This window comes from Scyliorhinus canicula, chromosome 27 (assembly GCF_902713615.1).
Source record: "Scyliorhinus canicula chromosome 27, sScyCan1.1, whole genome shotgun sequence".
NCBI lineage: Eukaryota > Metazoa > Chordata > Chondrichthyes > Carcharhiniformes > Scyliorhinidae > Scyliorhinus > Scyliorhinus canicula.
The window spans coordinates 21383763-21404008 of record NC_052172.1 but is presented as its reverse complement, the minus strand read 5'-3'; the positions used below and the strand labels follow the sequence as shown (position 1 = coordinate 21404008).

General features: G+C 49.4%; 1 protein-coding gene across 2 annotated transcripts in view; it reads left to right on the top strand.

Annotated features, from left to right (window-relative positions):
• Positions 1-1380: 1380 nt before the first annotated feature.
• The window catches only part of spint2 (serine peptidase inhibitor, Kunitz type, 2), a 34646-nt gene continuing 15780 nt past the window's right edge, over positions 1381-20246 (top strand). The window contains exon 1 of one of the 2 annotated variants that reach the window (XM_038786024.1): positions 1381-2529. In XM_038786024.1, coding sequence (XP_038641952.1) covers positions 2148-2529 — 382 coding nt within the window. In that variant the 5' untranslated portion in view covers positions 1381-2147. The remainder of the gene's footprint in view (positions 2530-20246) is intronic. The other variant, XM_038786023.1, reaches the window with a different exon arrangement.

The window sequence follows — 20246 nt, the reverse complement described above, 5'->3', positions numbered from 1 at the left end:
GCCGATTCTCCCCCCTGGGCGGGGCTAGGAGCGCAGCCCCGTGCATCACAGCGGCTGACGCGGCCGATGACATCAGCCGCCCATGCGCAGGTTGGACAACGCCAACCCGCGCATGCGCAGTTGCCGTCTTTCTCCTCAGCTGCCCGACAAGACGTGTCGGCTTGATCTTGCCGGGCGGCGGAGGGGAAAGAGTGCGTCCGTTTTGGACGCTGGCCCGACGATCGGTGGGCACCGATCGCGGGCCTGTCCCCTCCCGAGCACAGTCGTGGTGCTCCCGTGCCAATCGGGCCTCTAGATGTCCCAAACGGGCATCTGGCGCCCGTTTCACGACGTGATGAAACGGGCGTGAAGGGCCGGCCGCTCGGCCCATCGGCCTCGGAGAATCGCCGCTCGCCGTAAAAAATGGCGAGCGGCGATTCGTGGCGTGGATCGGACGTGGGGGGGGGAGAATAGCGGGAGGGCATGAAAAATGTCGGGAGGCCCTCCCGCTATTCTCCCACCCGGCGTGGGGGGCGGAGAATCGCGCCCTGTGTCTCCCCAGCAGCTGCATTCTGTACCTCCGCTGCTGGGGGAAACATCCAGTACAATAAAGCCTTCGATTGTCGTCCAATCTCGCTTCAGGAATCATTGATCAAGCATCAGGGGTATTGTGGGTGGGAGGGGTAGGGTGTAGTCGGGGCTGCTGCTGGAGTGTCTGATAGCGTGGCAAACGGTGCTGGGACCTATGTAGTCCTCATGGAAAATCAGGTGGTAAGCTCTTAAATACATCAAAGGCTGATTTGGAACTGGAAAGATTTACATTGCTCAACTGGGAAATTAGACAATAATAATTATGCAAATGAAGTTCATTGGAAAAGAGCATGTCATCCAACTAACTAACTCATCACTTCCACACATCATTCTGGAAAAGAAAATCTCCGGGGTGGGGTCTTTAATTAATTCTGTATTGACTTCATCTTTATAAAAGCATAACTTGAAATAACTGAAAAGTCTCGGTAACAGAGGTCAGTTCCCTCCCTGTGTGTTTGTGGGGGGAATTCTAATTAATACACTCATTAATGATTGGAGCATCCTTTAAACCAGGAGATTAATAATTTATCTCCCACTGGGATTTGGGACAACTGGTTTGGCGATTGGAAATGCTATTTTCCAAATGTTGAAGGTGTGATGTGTGTGTGTGTGTGTGTGAGGGGGGTGGTTACAAATTCTCATAGTTCCTCATTGTGATGTAAAGAGATAATAATTGAAATAATTAACTCCCCCCACCCCCAAATTTTTCTTTAAACCAAACTATATTATACTGGAGGAGCCAATTTTCTTATTTTTCTTTAAACGGGGAGAGAGAGAGATGAAAGTTGATGAATAATTAAAAGTTGGGGCCAGTTAATTCCGGGTTTCCTGTTGGCTCCTGTCGCTGACGTCAGCTACAGGGAAGTGGACGATATAAAGTTTGAGCTGAAAGTTGTCTCCAAGTTTGCTTGGGACAAAGGTGTGCCGGTCTGGGGGAGGTGAATTTACTCCGAGTTTCCGGAAACGCTTCTCGAAGTCGACCAATTTCAGGGTCAGTTTTGGAGTGGAGAGTTAGTCAGTTTCAGGGTTAGTTTTGGAGTGAGAGTTGGTCAGTTTCTGGGTCAGTTTTGGAGTGAGAGTTGGTCAGTTTCTGGGTCAGTTTTGGAGTGAGAGTTGGTCAGTTTCTGGGTCAGTTTTGGAGTGAGAGTTGGTCAGTTTCTGGGTCAGTTTTGGAGTGAGAGTTGGTCAGTTTCTGGGTCAGTTTTGGAGTGAGAGTTGGTCAGTTTCTGGGTCAGTTTTGGAGTGAGAGTTGGTCAGTTTCTGGGTCAGTTTTGGAGTGAGAGTTGGTCAGTTTCTGGGTCAGTTTTGGAGTGAGAGTTGGTCAGTTTCAGGGTCAGTTTTGGAGAGTTGGTCAGTTTCTGGGTCAGTTTTGGAGTGAGAGTTGGTCAGTTTCTGGGTCAGTTTTGGAGTGAGAGTTGGTCAGTTTCTGGGTCAGTTTTGGAGTGAGAGTTGGTCAGTTTCTGGGTCAGTTTTGGAGTGAGAGTTGGTCAGTTTCTGGGTCAGTTTTGCAGTGAGAGTTGGTCAGTTTCTGGGTCAGTTTCACTCCCAGGATTTGGGGGTGTGTGTTGCTGTGCGGAATGGCGCAGAGTTGGTGCCTCTGGCTCGTGCTGGCTATCCTGTTCCTGGCTTCAGCCAGCTCCGACCCCTCGCTGCAGACCTGCACCGGATCCTACAACCTCTCCAAGGACCTCTCGCTGCACGACCGGAGCTTCGAGGACGGAGCCAGGCTGCTGGCTGTCAGCCTGGTGAATAACTCGCTCTCCTGCCTGGAGCAGTGCTGTGGTACCCAGGGCTGTGATCTGGCCCTGTTGGAGGAAGGGGCAGAGCTAACCTGCTTCCTGGTCAACTGTCTGTCCAGCCACAAGACTGTCTGCACCTTCACCCCCCGGCAGGGCTACCAGACCAACAGCCGCTTTGCCCCCATTCTCAAGAGCAACGACCCCTTTGCCCACCCAAAAGGTCAGTCCCACTGTGTTTTGTATTGATAAAGATAACAGCTGGGAATGTATGTGGGTGGGTGGGTGAGCTCGGGTTTAGCACCTTCTGTGGTGACTGAGAAACAGTAAATTCTTCAGCTGTGTAACTGAGGTTACTCTCCTCGGTCTCCCCCCCCCCCCCCCCCCCCCCCCCCCCAGATCCAATCTCTCTCTCTCTCTCTCTCTCTTCCCCCCCCCCCCCCCCTGCTAGACCCTACCCCTATTCATAGAATCCCAAAGTGCAGGAGGCCCATCGAGTCTGCACCAACACTTTGAAAGAACGCCCTACCGTGGGGGCCCTATTCCCCCGTAACCCCACCTAACTCTCTTTTTGGGCACCTAAAGAGGCAAACTATCATGGCCGATTCACTTCCCCCTGCACGTCTTTTGGACCGGGGGAGGAAACCGGAGCACCCGGAGGAAACCCACGCAGACACGGGGAGAGCGTGCAAACTCCACACAGACAGTGACCCAAGGCCGGAATGGAACCTGGGACCCTGAGGCAGCAGAGCTAACCACTGTGCTGCCTCGCTTTCCCCCCCAATCTCTTTCTTTCCCACTGCCCCAGATAGAGCCAGTCCCCACAGGATGGGGGGATGGGGGGGGGGGGGGGGGGGGGGGCGATGGAAGAGTAACAACAATCCCAAACGAAGTGCATTTATTTTCAGAATTCTCTTGGTACAAGTGAGCCAAGTTTGATGTGAGCTCTAACTGTGCGTTAGGTTAAACTTTAATTGGTGCTATAGTTTAATAATTAATATAAAATGTTTTAACATAACACCTCCCACGGTTCGCCAGGTGATTTCGGAGTTGGAACCACTCGAGGTATGTTTTATTGAAGAAGGTTTAAAGCTGGAAGAATGTGTGTGGAAATATTTATTGCTGCTATTCGGGTTACAGACTCTAGCCCGAGTCTAAACTAAGCCATGGGCTTTGTTTCTTAATTTCCTCTCTCTCAAAATTACCTGTGTGTGTCTCTCTCTCTCTCTCTCTTTAAAAATACCTGCGTGTGTCTCTCTCTCTCTCTCTCTCTCAAAAATACCTGCGTGTGTGTGTGTCTCCTCTCTCTCTCTCTCTCTCTCTCTTCTCTAAAATACCTGCGAATGAGTAAAATGGCGATTAGTGGAGGAGGGGATGGTCTGTGTGGTGCAGGCTGGAAGGTTCAGTGCTTGGGGGACAGGGTAGGATTTTCGGTCCAAAGGTGTAGTGAGGCAGTAACTGGGTGGGGTATGTTGATTGTACACATCCAGAATCAAACAGCAAAGTTTTTATATACTTTAAAACAAAGGAGATATTCCGTCTGCCTATCTGTTAGAGCCATTCACCTGCATTGGCCCCAATATTGCTTTACGTTCTATTAACCTCCAGTGCCAGAATTTTTTTAGAATCCTTCATTGAGTTCGAGATTCTCTCTATCTCTTGTGTGTAACAAAATAATTTTTAAAAATGCATTTCCTGATTTTATTCCTTTTTGAGGATATCGCTAATCTGGTGGTTCCTTTTTGCTTCGTTTCTTTTTCCCCCAAAAAAACAATGATTTCTTTGCTCCGATCTACCAAATTCTTTCTTATTCTTAACTTCCCCCTACCCAGTTGTAAATTTGGGGGTTACTGGACAGGTTTGTTCAATCTATTTATTTATTTTAACTGTTAAAGACTTGAATTTGTATAGCACCTTTCATGGCATAGAAATTAGGCACAGGATGAGGCCCTTCGGGCCTGCTCTGTCATTTAACATGATCATGTGGATCTGTTAGAAATGTACTGTCTGTGTGGAGTCTGCACATCCTCCCCGTGTGTGCGTGGGTTTCCTCCGGGTGCTCCGGTTTCCTCCCACAGTCCAAAGATGTCCAGGTTAGGTGGATTGGCCGTGATAAATTGCCCTTCGTGTCCAAAATTGTGCGGTTACTGGGTTATGGGGATAGGGTGGAGGTGTGGACCTTGGGTAGGGAGCTCTTTCCAAGAGCTGGTGCAGACTCGATGGGCCGAGTGGCCTCCTTCTGCACTGTAAATTCTATGATAATCTATGATTAATCTAGGACAAAGGTTTGGCACAACATCGTGGGCCGAAGGGCCTGTTCTGTGCTGTATTTTTCTATGTTCTATGTTCTACTGCTATGCTCTCTGATGCCCTGGATACCATTGGTGACTGGACCTCTGCACTATTGCCTCATGGCTCCAGGGTCGCTGGTTCGATTCCCAGCTTGGGCCATTGTCTGTGCGGAGTCCGCACGTTCTCCCCGTGTCTGCGTGGGTTTCCTCCGGGTGCTCCGGTCTCCTCCCACAGCCCAGAGATGTGCAGGTTGGGTGGATTGGCCATGCTAAATTGCCCGTAGTGTCCTAAAAAAAGGTTAAGGGGGGAGTTGTTGGGTTACGGGTATAGGGTGGATACGTGGGTTTGAGTAGGGTGATCATGGCTCGGCACAACATCGAGGGGCTGTTCTGTGCTGTACTGTTCTATGTTCTATGTTCTATGTATTAGTATACAGTGAAAAGTATTGCTTCTTGCCTGCTGTACAAACAATGCATACAGTGCATAGGGAAGGAAGGAGAGACTGCAGAATATAATGTTACAGTTATAGCAAGGTGTAGAGAAAGTAATTGAATTAGAACATTGTTAGAGAGTTTAAAAGAGATGGAATGAAGTTTGAGAAGCATAGAACGAGAGTAAAAGATAGAATTAGAGGGCATGCTGGGCAAAGCTTGCAAGAAGTCACCTCGCTCTGGCGCTAGGGTGCTCTTTCCAAGGTGGGTGCAGACTAGATGGGCTGAATGGCCTGCTTAAATCGCTGGCTTTTAAAGCAGATCAAGGCAGGCCAGCAGCACGGTTCAATTCCCATACCAGCCTCCCCGAACAGGCGCCGGAATGTGGCGACTAGGGGCTTTTCACAGTAACTTCATTGAAGCCGACTCGTGACAATAAGCCATTTTCTTTTTTTCATTTCTCAGCACTGTAAATTCTATGATGATGGGGAGAATGTGCAAACTCCACATGGACAGTGACCCGGGGCTGGGATCGAAGCCGGATCCCCCGTGACGTGAGGCAGCAGTGCTAACCGCTGTGCCACCGTGCCCCCCCCCCATTCTTCTAAATCCCAGTGAAAATGGAGGCCTGGTCTAACCAATCTGTCCTCTTTCGACAATCCTTCCGTTTGGTCTGGTGAACCATTACTTCATGAATGTCCTTATGGAAAATATTTGTCCTTGGAATGTACGCACCAATGGCAAATGAGTAATTCCTGCCTGTCTTTACTGCCTGTCTTGACTTGCTCAGAGGAATGTGCAAGTGTCGGACGTCAGTCACATGTTGGTGTGGGTGGCAGCTTCCACTCCCGGAGGAGCTCTGCTCAACCAGTTGGTTTTCAAATTTAATTTGAGGAGTGGCGGCACGTTGGCGCAGTGGGTTAGCACTAGATTGGAATCAATCTAGTAAACGTCCTCTGAAATGCCTCTAATTCAACTACGTCCTTCCTCAAATAAGAGGACCACAACTGTGCACAGTACTTCGGGAGCGGAGCGATCTCCCCAATGCATTGTACAGTTACAGCAACATAATCCCTGTTTTATATTCCATTGTTTTAGCCATCAATTCCAAAATTCAATTTGACATCCTTACTACCTGCTGCACCTGCGTACTAACTTTGTGATTCACGCACAAGGACACCCAGATCCCTCTGCACAGAAGTACATGTTTCTCTCCATTTAGATGAGAATTTGCATTTCTATTTTCCCGACTAACCTCGCACTTATCCGCATTAAACTCCATCTGCCAAATTTGGCCCACTCTACTAACCCACTCATTGCAACTTGCTATCCACAACTTACCATCCCATGTATTTTAGTGCCATCCTTAAATTTGGCTATCGTACCTTCTATCCCCGAGTCCAGGTCACCAATCTCGATTGTAAACAGGGGCTGGCACAGCTCAGTTGGTTGTACGGCTGGTTTGTGATGCAGAGCAGAAGCCAGCAGCGCGACTTCAATTCCCCGGACCGGCTGAGGTGAAATCCCTGCCTTAACCTTGCCCCTCGCCTGAGGTGTGGCAACCCTCAGGTTAAATCACCGCCAGTCAGCTCTCCCCCCTCAAAGGGGAAAGCAGCCTATGGTCACCTGGGACTGTGGCAACATTTGCGTTTACATTTTTATAGATTGTAAATAGTTGTGGTACCCCGCTAGTTACATCTTGCCTTCCAGAAAAAGACCCATTTATCCCGACTCTGTCTTCTGTCCGTCAGCTAGTCTTCTATCCAAGTTAATAAATAACCCCCACCCCTATGTGATCTAACCTTGACCATTAACCTTTTGTGCGGCACCTTATCAAACGCCTTCTGGAAGTCTAGATATACTACATCTACAGGATCCCCATTATCCAGCTTGTTGCATCTTTAAAAAAAAATTTAAGAGTACCCAATTCTTTTTTTCCAATTAAGGGGCAATTTAGCGTGGCCAATCCACCTACCCTGCCCATCTTTGGGTTGTGGGGGTGAAACCCACGCAGACACAGGGAGAATGTGCAAACTCCACACGGACAGTGACCCAGAGCCGGGATCGAACCTGGGAACCTCAGCGCTGTGAGGCAGCAGTGCTAACCACTGCGCCTCCGTGCTGCCCTTGCTTGTTACATCTTTGAAGAATTCTACTAAACTAATCAAATATGATTTGCCCTTGATAAAACCATGCTGCCTCTGATGGATCGTGTTTTGACTTTCCAAATGTCATGTTCATTATCACTTCCTTTAATAATGGATTCTAACAATTTCCCAAAGACAAAGGTTAAACTAACCGGTCTATAGTTTCCTACCTTCTGCCTCGCTCCCTTTTTGAATAAGTAAGAAGCCTTACAACACCAGGTTAAAGTCCAACAGATTTGTTTCAAATCACTAGCTATCGGAGCGCTGCTCCTTCCTCGGGTCAATCCCTGCTCAGGTGAAAGGAACAGTGCTCCGAAAGCTCGTGTTTGAAACAAACCTGTTGGACTTTAACCTGGTGTTGCATGTCTTCTTACTGTGCTCACCCCAGTCCCACGCTGGCATCTCCACATTGAATAAGGGAATATTAGTGTTTTTCCAACCGACTGGAGGCTTTCTCACAGCGAGCCTGCACCGACCCTCTGAAAGAGTGCCCTACCCAGGCCCACTCCCCTATCCCCATAACCCCACCCAACCTGCACATCTTTGGACTGTGGGAGGAAACCGGAGCACCTGGAGGAAACCCATACAGACACGGGGAGAACGTGCAGACTCCGCACAGACACCCAAGGCCGGAATTGAACCTGGGTCCCTGGCGCTGTGAGGCAGCAGTGCTAACCGCTGTGTCACCCTGCCGCCCTGGGTCCCTGGCGCTGAGGCAGCAGTGCTAACCGCTGTGTCACCGTGCCGCCCTGGGTCCCTGGTGCTGAGGCAGCAGTGCTAACTGCTGTGTCACCATGCTGCCCTGGGTCCCTGGCGCTGAGGCAGCAGTGCTAACTGCTGTGTCACCCTGCCGCCCTGGGTCCCTAGTGCTGTGAGGCAGCAGTGCTAACCGCTGTGTCACCCCAGCTGAAGGAATGATTGATAAACTGAGTAATTTGCAGGAGTTCTAATGTGACATCCGAGGTCAGCACTTGTGAGGCATGATGTCATTGGGAATGAGATATCCGGTCTGGGTCACATCCTGATGTTTGTAGTGTTCCAATAGTCTGGTGCGATGTACCCATATCCAGCAGACTGGCAAACCCACGGCAAAGTTGCTGTTGGCTCCAAAGAACCATCCATTTGAATGGATGCCAATCTCCCCAGGCTGCGTCATCTTAACTTGTCCTTCTCCCCTCCATCTCTATCCTATCCCCAGAGCGGAATGACATTGGGAAGGCGATGGGTTTGCATTAACCCATTCCAATATCGCAATGAATTCAACCAACTTGACTCAAAAGGGGGTTTTTCTTTTCTTTAATTTAGAGTACCCAATCCCTTTTTCCCCAATTTAAGGGGCAATTTAGCGTGGCCAATCCACCTGCCCTGCACATCTTTAGGGTTGTGGGGGGGTGAAACCCACGCAGATGCGGGGAGAATGTGCAAACTCCACACGGACAGTGACCCAGAGCCGGGATCGAACCTGGGACCTCGGCACCGTGAGGCAGCAGTGCTAACCACTGCGCCACCCTGCTGCCCGGCTCGGAAGGGTATTTGACGCTGGCCTGCAAATTGTTTACGGATCCAGTCGTCACGGGAGGATCTGTAGCTGGCAACAGTGGCTTTATAGTTCTGAACTTTGATGTCAACAGGGACACCCACACAGATTTTTGTGTTTATAGGGTGTGTTCTGTGCAATCACTACCTCTATTGTGTCGTCAGATGATGTGAATATTCAATCCGGTAAAACTAGATTGGCCACTTGCGTCCGGTGACAGAAATCTGATTCTAAAGTTAATTGTCATCAGAATGTCATGCCGGTGAATAAGCGAGTTATTTAACTAATTAATGAGCACGGGATCTGTTTAATGATGGCTGATCCCGCTGAAATGTACATGCTTTTAAGAGTTTTGAGGAAAAGGTTGCTAAACTCACTGGCGTGAATAAACGAATGATCCCGGTTTCAATCTCTCGGATGAATCTCATTATTTGTTAGAACAGCACAACAATGATGTGGGAGAGGCTGAATTGTTCACGGAGCTGGATGGAATGAGGTGGGAGCGTTGCAGGAAGACCTGGCAAAAGGGTTCAGATGATGTTGAGATAGTTAAAACAGAGATGTTGTTGTTGTTGACTCCTGGACTGGGCAGGTTCCTGATATGTATCAGTTTTCCTTGCTGACACCGTGAATTGGAACAGTGTTCCTGCAGATCCAGTCTTGTGGTTTTATAATAGTAATCTTTATTAGTGTCACAAGTAGGCTTGCATTAACACTGCAAATAAGTTACTGTGAAAATCCCCTACTTACCACATTCTGGCACCTGTTCGGGTACATGGGGAGAATTCAGAATGTCCAATTCACATGACAGCACGTCTTTCGGGACTTGTGGGAGGAAACCGGAGCACCCGGAGGAAGCCCATGCGGGGAGAATGTGCAGACTCCGCACAGTGACCCACGCCGGGAATCGAACCCGGGACCCTGGTGCCGTGAAGCAACCGTGCTAATCACTGTGCCACCGTGCAGCCCATTTTTCACCTCCGATTTTCACCTGGCAGATCCTAAAACTTCAACTTCCCTCCCCCACTGCCTCCCTGGCTCCCTCATTCCGGAGAGGAGACAAACCTGTCCATCCCAGCCATGTACTCCGTGATGGAGCATGCAGAACCCTCTGGGGGAATTCCAAAGATTCACAGCCCCTTTTGAGTGACTATGCTTCTCCGTACCGCAGTCCGAAACCTTCATTGAATTTACAGTGCAGAAGGAGGCCATTCAGCCCATCGAGTCTGCACCAGCTCTTGGAAAGAGGACCCTACCCAAACCCACAACCCCACCCTATCCCCATAACCCAGTAACCCCACCCAACACCAAGGGCAATTTATCATGGCCAATCCACCTAACCTGCACATCTTCTTTGGGCTGTGGGAGGAAACCGGAGCACCCGGAGGAAACCCACGCAGACACTGGGAGAACGTGCAGACTCCGCGCAGACAGTGACCCAAGCCGGGAATCGAACCTGGGACCCTGGAGCTGTGAAGCAGTTGTGCTAACCACTATGCCACCGTGCTGCCCCAAATAATCAGCCCCCTGATCCCGGGGCTGAATCTCTGATGGGGGTTCCTTCTCCAGGGCCGTTGGGACTGCCAGAGTGTGTCTATATTTAACGGAGGCAGGTGGAGATTGAGCTATGGAAAGGCCCTAGCACAGAAAGAGCCCATCGCCCTCTACCAGCTGAAAAAACAGATGGCTATTCTAACCCCAGTGCCGGATCAGTAGCTTTGCAAGTTACAGCACTTTGGGTACGGTGCAGATCCAGGTACCGTCTAACATTTCCGCCTCCACCCCCAGCTGGGGAAATCCGTTCCTGACACCCATCTCTGGCTGAAATAGTTCCTAATATCCCCTCTAATCCCATCAAGTGCCTTAAATCTGTGTCCCCGGTACTGACCCCCCTCCACTAGGAGAATGAGTCTTTCCTGTCTACCCTATCGAGGCCCCTCATTTTTGTAACCCTCTATCGGCTCACCCCTTGGTCGTCTCTGTTCTGAGGAATCTAACCCTATTCTCCGCAATCTTTCCTCATGGCTGCAATTTTCCAGCCCCGGCCGTGTTCTTGTCAATCTCCTGTGTACTCTGCCCAGGGTCTGTTTATTTCTGTCAGTGGGTGCAGCAGCTGCTGATGTTTGGGAGGGTGGGAGGATTTGGACTGGGGTGCTCTGTCATCTCTGTGAGGGTGTGCACTCCGCTTAACCTCTCCTCCTGAAAGGTGGCACCTGCCTTTCCCTCCGAGCTGCTCTGCCAGGGTTTGCCTGGGGTTTGTGCACACGGCTTTGTAGTTCAACTTGCCTACTCCCTCCTGACGGAGGGGAGGGTGTGTCTCACTGTACCATGACTGACAGACGTGAGGTAATGCTTATCTGACAGCAGCTGGTGTGGGAGGAGGACATAGCTGATATCTCTGGAACTCAATCCTTGGTTACCCCGATATCCACCAGCACAGTGCTTTGAAGGGAAAGGTCAGAGGCCCAAAATGTGATCGGTCCAATCTTTAAATCCCCCCCCCCCCCCTCCTCCTCCTCGCCCTTCTCTGCTGTAAGAGAAGCAATCCTACCATTATTCCAGTAATTGTAGAATTCTGATCATTTTGAAGCACGAGGCCATTTGGCCCATCCTGTCCGTGTCAGCGGAAAGAGCAATTCAGCCAAACCTCCACGGTGGCATAGTGGTTAGCACTGTTGATTCACAGCTCCAGGGTCTCGGGTTCCATTCCCGGCTTGGGTCACTCTCTGTGCAGAGTCTGCACGTCCTCCCCGTGTCTGCGTGGGTTTCCTCCGGGTGCTCGTTTCCTCCCACAGTCCAAAGATGTGCTGGTTGGGTGGATTGGCCATGCTAAATTGCCCCTTGAGTGACAAAAAAAGGTCAGGTGGGGTTATGGAGGTGTGGGTAGGGTGCTCTTTCCAAGAGCTGGTGCAGACTCAATGGGCTGAATGGCCTCCTGCACTGTTAAATTCTGTGCTCCTATTTTTTCAAAAATAAATTTAGAGTACCCCATTATTTTTTCCAATTAAGGGGCAATTTAGCGTAGCCAATCCACCTACCCTGCACATCTTTGGGTTGTGGGGGGTGAAACCCACGCAGACACGGGGAGAATGTGCAAACTCCACACGGACAGTGACCCAGGGCCGGGATTCGAACCCGGGTCCTCAGTGCCGTGAGGCAGCAATGCTAACCACTGTGCCACCGTGCTGCCAATTCTGTGATCCTCTGACTCTAACCCCCCTGCTGTTCTATTCTGGGCCTAAGGTGAGCAATCTGCCTAAATCCTTTTTACCCACCCCTGTCCTGCTCAGGGTTCTGAGGGTACAGACTTCCAAGGTGCCATTTCTGTGCAATGTATCATTTATTGTGCTCACTTGCCTCTCCCCGTGTTCTCATCGTGAGTCTCCTGTGTAAAAACTTTCAGGGATGTGGGTGTGATTGAGGAAAATTCCAGCAGTGGCCTGTCACATAAAGTGGAGATGCCGACATTGGACTGGGGTGAGCACAGTAAGAAGTCTTGCAACACCAGGCTAAAGTCCAACAGGTTTGTTTCGAATCAGTAGCCTTCTAAGCACGGCTCCTTCCTCGGGTGAATCTCCGGTGAGTCACCTGAGGAAGGAGCAGTGCACTGAAAGCTAGTGATTCGAAACAAACCTGTTGGTTAACCTTGTGTTGTAAGACTTCCTGCTGTAACTTATTGAAAGGAAGGAACTCCTGTGAGGGCAGCAATGGCATATTGTAGACTTCGCAACGTGTTTAGTGGTTTCTTTGAGGGTGTGGTCATAGAACATACAGTGCAGAAGGAGGCCATTCAGCCCATCGAGTCTGCACCGGCCCACTTAAGCCCTCACTTCCACCCTATCCCCGTAACCCCTCCTAACCTTTTTTGGTCACTTGAGGACAATTTAGCATGGCCAATCCACCTAACCTGCCCATCTTTGGACTGTGGGAGGAAACCGGAGCACCCGGAGGAAACCCACGTAGACACGGGGAGAACGTGTAGACTCCGCACAGACAGTGACCCAGTGGGGAATCGAACCTGGGACCCGTGCACTGTGAAGCCACGGTGCTAACCACTGTGCTACCGTACTGCCCACTAAAGTCATGTCCCCTCCCGTGTTTGTACAACTGTGCCGTAATGTTGGCCTTTCTCACGGTGCCTGTTCTTGTAAAGTGCGGCTTGGGGTCTGGGCAGCTCATGGTGAAGCCCTGAACTGTGTGTTCTAAATCGGGTAATTAACATCCACACGTGATTGCATTGAGCTGTTGTTTAAACCAGTTGAACAGGTTTGGGAATTGTGAAGGTTGGTGAGAGAGTGCCTGGAGGTTTCAAAGGGTTCAAACTGGAAGAATTATTTTTCTTAATTGCCTTTGATCGAAAAATTGAATCGTTGGTTTTAATGGTGATCACTTTTTGTAAAGTTGTAAAAGTGTTTTACCTTTTTTGTTCTTCCTTATCCTAATGATTTAAAGTGGCTACTACGTGTCTGGTCTTCCTGAGTGGTGGGGCCCACGTGTCTGTGCACATGCAGACCGACACTTAGCAATGATGTGTTCCTGGAGCCAGTCCGTGAGGACGTTGGGAGTTCTCCTATGACTTTGCCAGCAAACCAGTCTGTCACTAACATTTTTACCACCTCCCTCACCCTAGCCTGAGGTTATAGTCAGAGTTCTACAGCACACAGGCCCTTCGGCCCATTGCAATTGCACTGCCATCAAACCTATTCTCATTCCATTTCCCAGCAGTTGCTCCATAGCTTTGTTTGTGATGGTGTTCCAAACGCTCATCTAAATGCTGAGGTTTCCCGCCTCTACCACCCTTTCAGTCAGCGAATTCCAGATTCCCACCACCCTCTGGGTTTAACAAGCTTTTCCTCAAATCCCCTCTAATTCTCCTGCCCCTTAATGCCCCCTGATTATTGACCCCTCCACGAAGGGGAGATGTTCCTTCCTATCCACCCTATCTATACCCCTTATAATTTTGAACACCTCCACCAGGTCACCCCTCAGCCTCTCTGCTCTTTTCAGGGTTAGACCATAAGACATAGGAGCAGAAATTGGCCAACTCGGCCCATCGAGTCTGCTCCGCCATTCAAAGAAATTGTGGCTGATCTGATGTGATAATCCTCAATTCCACTTTCCCACCTTATCCCCATAATTCCCTCACTCTGTCTCGGCCTTGAACATACTTAATCATAGAAATTACAGTGCAGAAGGAGGCCATTCGGCCCATTGAGACTGCACCGGCTCTTGGGAATGAGCACCCTACCCGAGGTCAACACCACCTCCCTATCCCCATAACCCAGTAACCCCACCCAACACTAAGGGCAATTTTGGACACTAAGGGCAATTTATCATGGCCTATCCACCTAACCTGCACATCTTTTGGACTGTGGGAGGAAACCGGAGCACCCGGAGGAAACCCACGCACACACTGGGAGGATGTGCAGACTCCGCACAGACAGTGACCCAAGCCGGGAATCTAACCTGGGACCCTGGAGCTGTGAAGCATTTGTGCTATCCACAATGCTACTGTGCTGATCTCTACAGCTCTCTGCGGTAAAGAATTCCACAGATTCTCTCCCCTCTGAGGGAAGAAATTCCTCCTCCTCTCTGTCTGAAATGGGCGACCCCCTCACTCCGATTCTGCCCTCTGCTCCCAGACTCTCCCACAAGAGGAAACAACCTCCGCACCGACCCTGTCAAACCCCCTGAGAATCCGATACGAAGAATGTAATACAACACCAGGTTAAAGTCCAACAGGTTGGTTTGAAATCACTAGCTTTCAGAGCACTGCTCCTTCCTCGGGTGTTTGGAGGACCTGAGGAAGGAGCAGTGCTCCGAAAGCTAGTGATTCCAAACCAACCTGTTGGACTTTAACCTGGTGTTGTAAGACTACTTACTGTGCTCACCCCAGCCCAACGCCAGCATCTCTACACCAAAGAATGTAATAGAAGAGCATTTAGAAATGCACAAAGCTGCCTTCACAAAGGGGAAATTATGCCTGCCAAATTAGAATCTGTTTGAAGTGGTAACAAGCAGGATAGTTTGTTTTTAAATTTAGAGTACCCCATTCATTTTTCCAATTAAGGGGCAATTTAGCGTGGCCAATCCACCTAGCCTGCACATCTTTGGGTTGTGGGGGTGAGAGACACGGGGAGAATGTGCAAACTCCACACGGACAGTGACCCAGAGCCGGGATCGAACCTGGGTCCTCGGGGCCATGAGGCAACAGGACTAACCCCCCCCCCCCCCGCCACTGTGCTGCCCTTCAAGCAGAATAGATGAAGGGGAACCAGTAGATGTAATATACTTTGATTTCCAAGAAGTGTTCAATGAGGTCTTAATAAGGTCACCTTTTGAGTACGGACTTGACCTCCTCATAAGAAAATCCCTCCATACCCAAGATCAACTTAGTGAACCTTCTCTGGACTGCCTGCAATGCGGTCCAATGTCTGCCCTTCGATAAGGGGGCCATAACTGTTCAGTATTCCAGGTTTCAGCAGGACTTCCCTATTTTTATACTCCATTACCTGTGAAATAAAGGCCAACGTTCCATTTGTCTCCCCGATTACTTGCTGAATTTGCATGCTAGCTTTTTGTGATGATATGCACTAGGGCTCCCAGATCCCTCTGAGCTGCAGCTTTCTGCAGTCTTTCTCCATTTAATTAATATTCAGCTCCTTTATTCTTCCTAAGTTCAAACTTCACATTTTCGTACATTATATTCCGCCCGCCAAGTTTTGTGACTGTCATCCTCACCTCTTGCCTTCCCACCTATCTTTGTGGCATCTGCAAAATTGGCAATAGAGCATTCACTTCCCTCGTCCAAGTCATTAATATTAATTGTGGTCCCAGCAGTGATCCCTGTGACACTCCATTAGTTACAGATTGCCATTCTGAAAATGCCCCTCTTGTCCCAACTCTCTGACTTCTATCAACTAGCCAATCCTGGGCAGCACGGTGGCGCAGTGGGTTAGCCCTGCAGCCTCACGGCGCCGAGGTTCCCAGGTTCGATCCTGGCTCTGGGTCACTGTCTGTGTGGAGTTTGCACATTCTCCCCGTGTCTGCGTGGGTCTCGCCCCCACAACCCAAAGATGTGCAGGGTAGGTGGATTGGCCACGCTAAATTGCCCCTTAATTGGAAAAAATAATTGGGTACTCTAAATTTATAGAAAAAAAAAACAACTAGCCAATCCTCTCTCTGTGCTAATATACTACCCACAATACCCTGGGCTCTCGAGTAGCCTTTTGTGTGGTACGTCACAGAATTTACAGTGCAGAACACTCATCGAATACATCATCAAAAACATTTTGGAAATCAAAGTATATTACATCTACTGGTTCCTCTTTATCTACCCTGCTTGTTACCACTTCAAAAGAATTCTAATAAATTTGACCGGTACAATTTCCCCTTGGTAAAACCATGTTTTGTGTATTTCCAAATGATCTGCTATTACATCCTTTGAAATGGACTCGGTAGCATTTACCCAATGACTGATAAGCTAACTGACCTACAATCATTGTTTTTTTTTTTAATTTAGAGTACCCAATTCAGTTTTTCCAATTAAGGGGCAATTCAGCCTGGCCAATCCACCTACCCACCTACCCTGCACATCTGTGGCTTGTGGGGGCGAAACCCACGCAGACACGGGGAGAATGTGCAAACTCCACACGGACAGTGACCCAGAGCCGGGATCGAACCTGGGACCTCGGTGCCCCGACCTACAATTATTTACATTTCCCTTCCTCCCTTTTAAATATGTTAGCAGTGTTCTAATCCTCTGGGACTCTTCTGGAATTTAAGGATTCTTGGGAGATTACTGCCAGTGCATTCACTCTCTGTAGCTAAAGAGTCTGTCTGCTGTCCAATCGGTGTGGGAAGATGGGGCTGTGCAAGGACAATAGGTCGGCCAATGGCGGAGAGGATCATAGAATTTTTCATAGCATTTACAGTGCAGAAGGAGGCCATTCGGCCCATCGAGTCTGCACCTAACCTGCACGCCTTTGGGCTGTGGGAGGAAACCGGAGCACCCGGAGGAAACCCGCGCAGACACTGGGAGAACGTGCAGACTCCGCACAGACAGTGACCCAAGCCGGGAGTCGTACCTGGGACCCTGGAGCTGTGAAGCAATTGTGCTAACCACTGTGCTGTCATGCTGCCCCAGGATGTCTGAGGTCATGTGATAAATCCTCCTGGGATATGGCCAACAGAGTTGGCAACCCTTGCTCCAACTGCCAGCAGCAAACTATTTCTTGGGAGAGGGGTCGTCGGGATGGATTGACGCAGGACAATTGTTTGCACCTGTGTGTGTGTGCGCGTGCGGTCATGTCCAAAGTCGGGTGTTGAGGGATTTAAAGGGGGGAAGATGCTACACTGTGAACAGGAGAATTGGGGCGAGGTGATGAGAAGAGGTTTGATTTGAGTCTGAATACAGAAGAGAAAGGTCCCCGTTCTGTTTTCTGTGAAAACAAAACATTGTGGGTTTATTTTGTGGTAGTCAGCATGACTTTAAATGATGTCAAATTTGACATTACATAATGTGCAATGCAGATCTGGGTTTTTGCATTCTGCAGTGTCAGATTACCCACTTGACTTGACTTGTTACAGGTTATAGCTGTAATGTTAATTTGCATGTCAGGTGTTACCTGGTAAAGACGGCTCGAGGAGGTTTTTACCTGTATGTCCTGTCCCTCAGTGTACGAGGGCCTTCCCCGCTCTGCCTTCAGCCTTGACAGAGAAGGGTTCCAACACTGAAACAGGACATACCCATGCTGTCCCTCAAAAGAACCCAGCTCAGTTCCCCAACCTTTCATTATAGCCTTTCTCTTTTGAAAGCCTCGATTGATTGTGATTGAATCAACCTCCTCCACTTGTCTCTCTCTCTCTCTCGCGCGTGCTCTCAACCCTGGCCAGACCCTTCCTGATTTTGAGCCCCTCTGTCAAATTTCCTCTCGGACCCTCTCCTCCCTACAAAGTGCCCCAGCTTCTCCAGAGGGCCCTCATCCTCGAACTCTTCTTGTAAATCCTCTTGAGCCTTCTACATCCCCTTCCGAGATCTTTGCATTCTTCCTAAAGTGGGATTGGCAGTTCAAATCGCACTTGTGACAATCTGTGAAAATGTAATTGAATGGGTGGATTAATTGGTGAGTTGGATACAGCTCGTTGATATCATAAATGTAGGCGGCACGGTGGCGCAGTGGGTTAGCACTGCTGCCTGACAGCGCCGAGGACCCGGGTTCGATCCCGGCTCTGGGTCACTGTCCGTGTGGAGTTTGCACATTCTCCCCGTGTTTGCGTGGGTTTCACCCCCACAACCCAAAGATGTGCGGGGTAGGTGGATTGGCCACGCTAAATTGCCCCTTAATTGGAAAAAATAATTGGGTACTCTAAATTTTTAAAAAATCAGATGTACCAAGGTGCTCGCTCTGTGCAGGAATGCTTCTTTGCATCCTGTGCTGCAGTTCAGTTGTGAGAATATTATTCAACGGGCTGTACATGGCTCCAAATGAGCAACAGATGTCTGCATGTTCTCCCCGTGTCTGCGTGGGTTTCCTCCCACAAATCCTGAAAGACGTGCTGTTAGATGATTTGGACATTCTGAATTCTCCCTCCGTGTACCTGAACAGGTGCCGGAATGTGGCGACTAGGGGCTTTTCACAGTAACGTCATTGCAGTGTTAATGTAAGCTTACTTGTGACAATAAAGATTATTATTATTATAAGAGCTGGAAAATGGGATTAGCTTCTCATTGGTCAGCATGAATGGGGCAGGTTGAATGGCCTCGCCCAGTGTGTGTGTTTCTCACCTGAACTGTTTACCAGGATTGGTCTGCCTGCTGGTAAATAAACCGAGCTCCACACTGCGGAAATGCCGATTGCTTCCTCTTGTAGAGATTCTGATGACTGTTTCAGTCCCCTGACAGACTGTCAAGACAGGAATCTAACCTGATGCAACAAAGATTTCAAAATTTACTTTGGTCCCATTACAACACAAATTGCTACTGAGCATTTTATCAGTGCACAGAAGGAGGCCATTCTGGCCATCGAGCCGGTGTTGTTTTTAAAAAAAAAAAAAAGTCTATCCAATCAGCCCCACTCCATCACCCTCCACTTCAGCAACGGTCCTGCGTTCTTTGTCACGTAAACTTACTGGGGGGGGGGGGAAAGACAGAAGTCAAACTGAAATAACCTGGGAGAATGACACTTTTTGAGCAGTTCGCGTTGGGTCCTGTCTGTGATAATGGTCAGATGGGTTTGTGTTTTGGGTGAGACCTGCCAGCCAGATTTGGAAAATTATATACTGTGTGTTTTGAAAAAGGAACTTAGCAGAGGAGAACAAACGCACACGCTGGTAAGTGACTAACTTGGGAAAATGGGCCATGGTTAAATTAGCAGGGTAGCATAATGATAGGTATAGAGACTTTTACGAGGCACCCTCTCTCTCTTGCGAATATTTGAGACATGGGAGGTATGATAGACTGAGATGGAAGCAGTAAAAGCTGGGATATAAAAGCCGAGGGGGAAAATTAACAAGTGATTTTGTAGAAGGAGTGCTGTCATTGCATCAAACGTTTGGCGGGCAGCACGGTAGCACAGTGGCTAGCACTGTTGCTTCACAGCGCCAGGGTCCCGGTTTCGATTCCCGGCTTGGGTCACTCTCTGTGCGGAGTCTGCACCTTCTCCCCGTGTCTGTGTGGGTTTCCTCCGGGTGCTCCGGTTTCCTCCCACAAGTCCCGAAAGACGTGCTGGTTGGGTAATTTGCACCACGTGCGTGCAAGTGTTTGTTGTTGAGTAACTTGGAACAGTTCTGCTGAAGTAGGGGGTTCCTAACTTCCTAACTACTCTTCCGGCTCAGGGGCCCACCTCAAGGAAGGAGTGGTGTGCAAGCATCTTGTGGTTATGTTACTCTGTTAGTAATCCTGGGAACCCAGACTAATTAATCGAAGATCGTGGGTTCAAATACCACCATCTCTGAACAGTACAGGATGAGGCCATTCGGCCCACACAGTCTTCCAACGGGCAATCCAGTTGGTCCCATTCCCCGATTCTCCCCTATATCCCTACCAATCCCTTCTCCTAATATTTATCCAATCCAATTCTGCTTTTAAAGATTGCCATGTAATCTGTGTAGAATAGAGTTCCTACAGTGCAGATGAAGGCCATTCGGCCCATCAAGTCTGCATCAACCCTCTAAAGGAGCACCTTATCTAGGCCCACCTCTTCTGCTCTATCCCTATAATCCCATAACCCCACTTAACCTGCACATTTTGGACACTAAGGGCAATTTAGCATGGCCAATCCACCTAACCTGCACATCTTTGGACGTGGGAGGAAACCGGAGCACCCGGAGGAAACCCACGTAGACACGGGAAGAACGTGCAGACTCCGCACAGGCGGTGACCGGAGTCCGGGATCGAACCTGGGACCCTGGAGCTGAGGCAGCAGTGCTAACTGCTGTACCGCCCACTCGTTAACACTGAGGAAAGGGGCCATTCCTCTTTGTCACCTCCTGGTTCTTTTGCCAACCACCTTAAAATGTGTCCCCACCCACC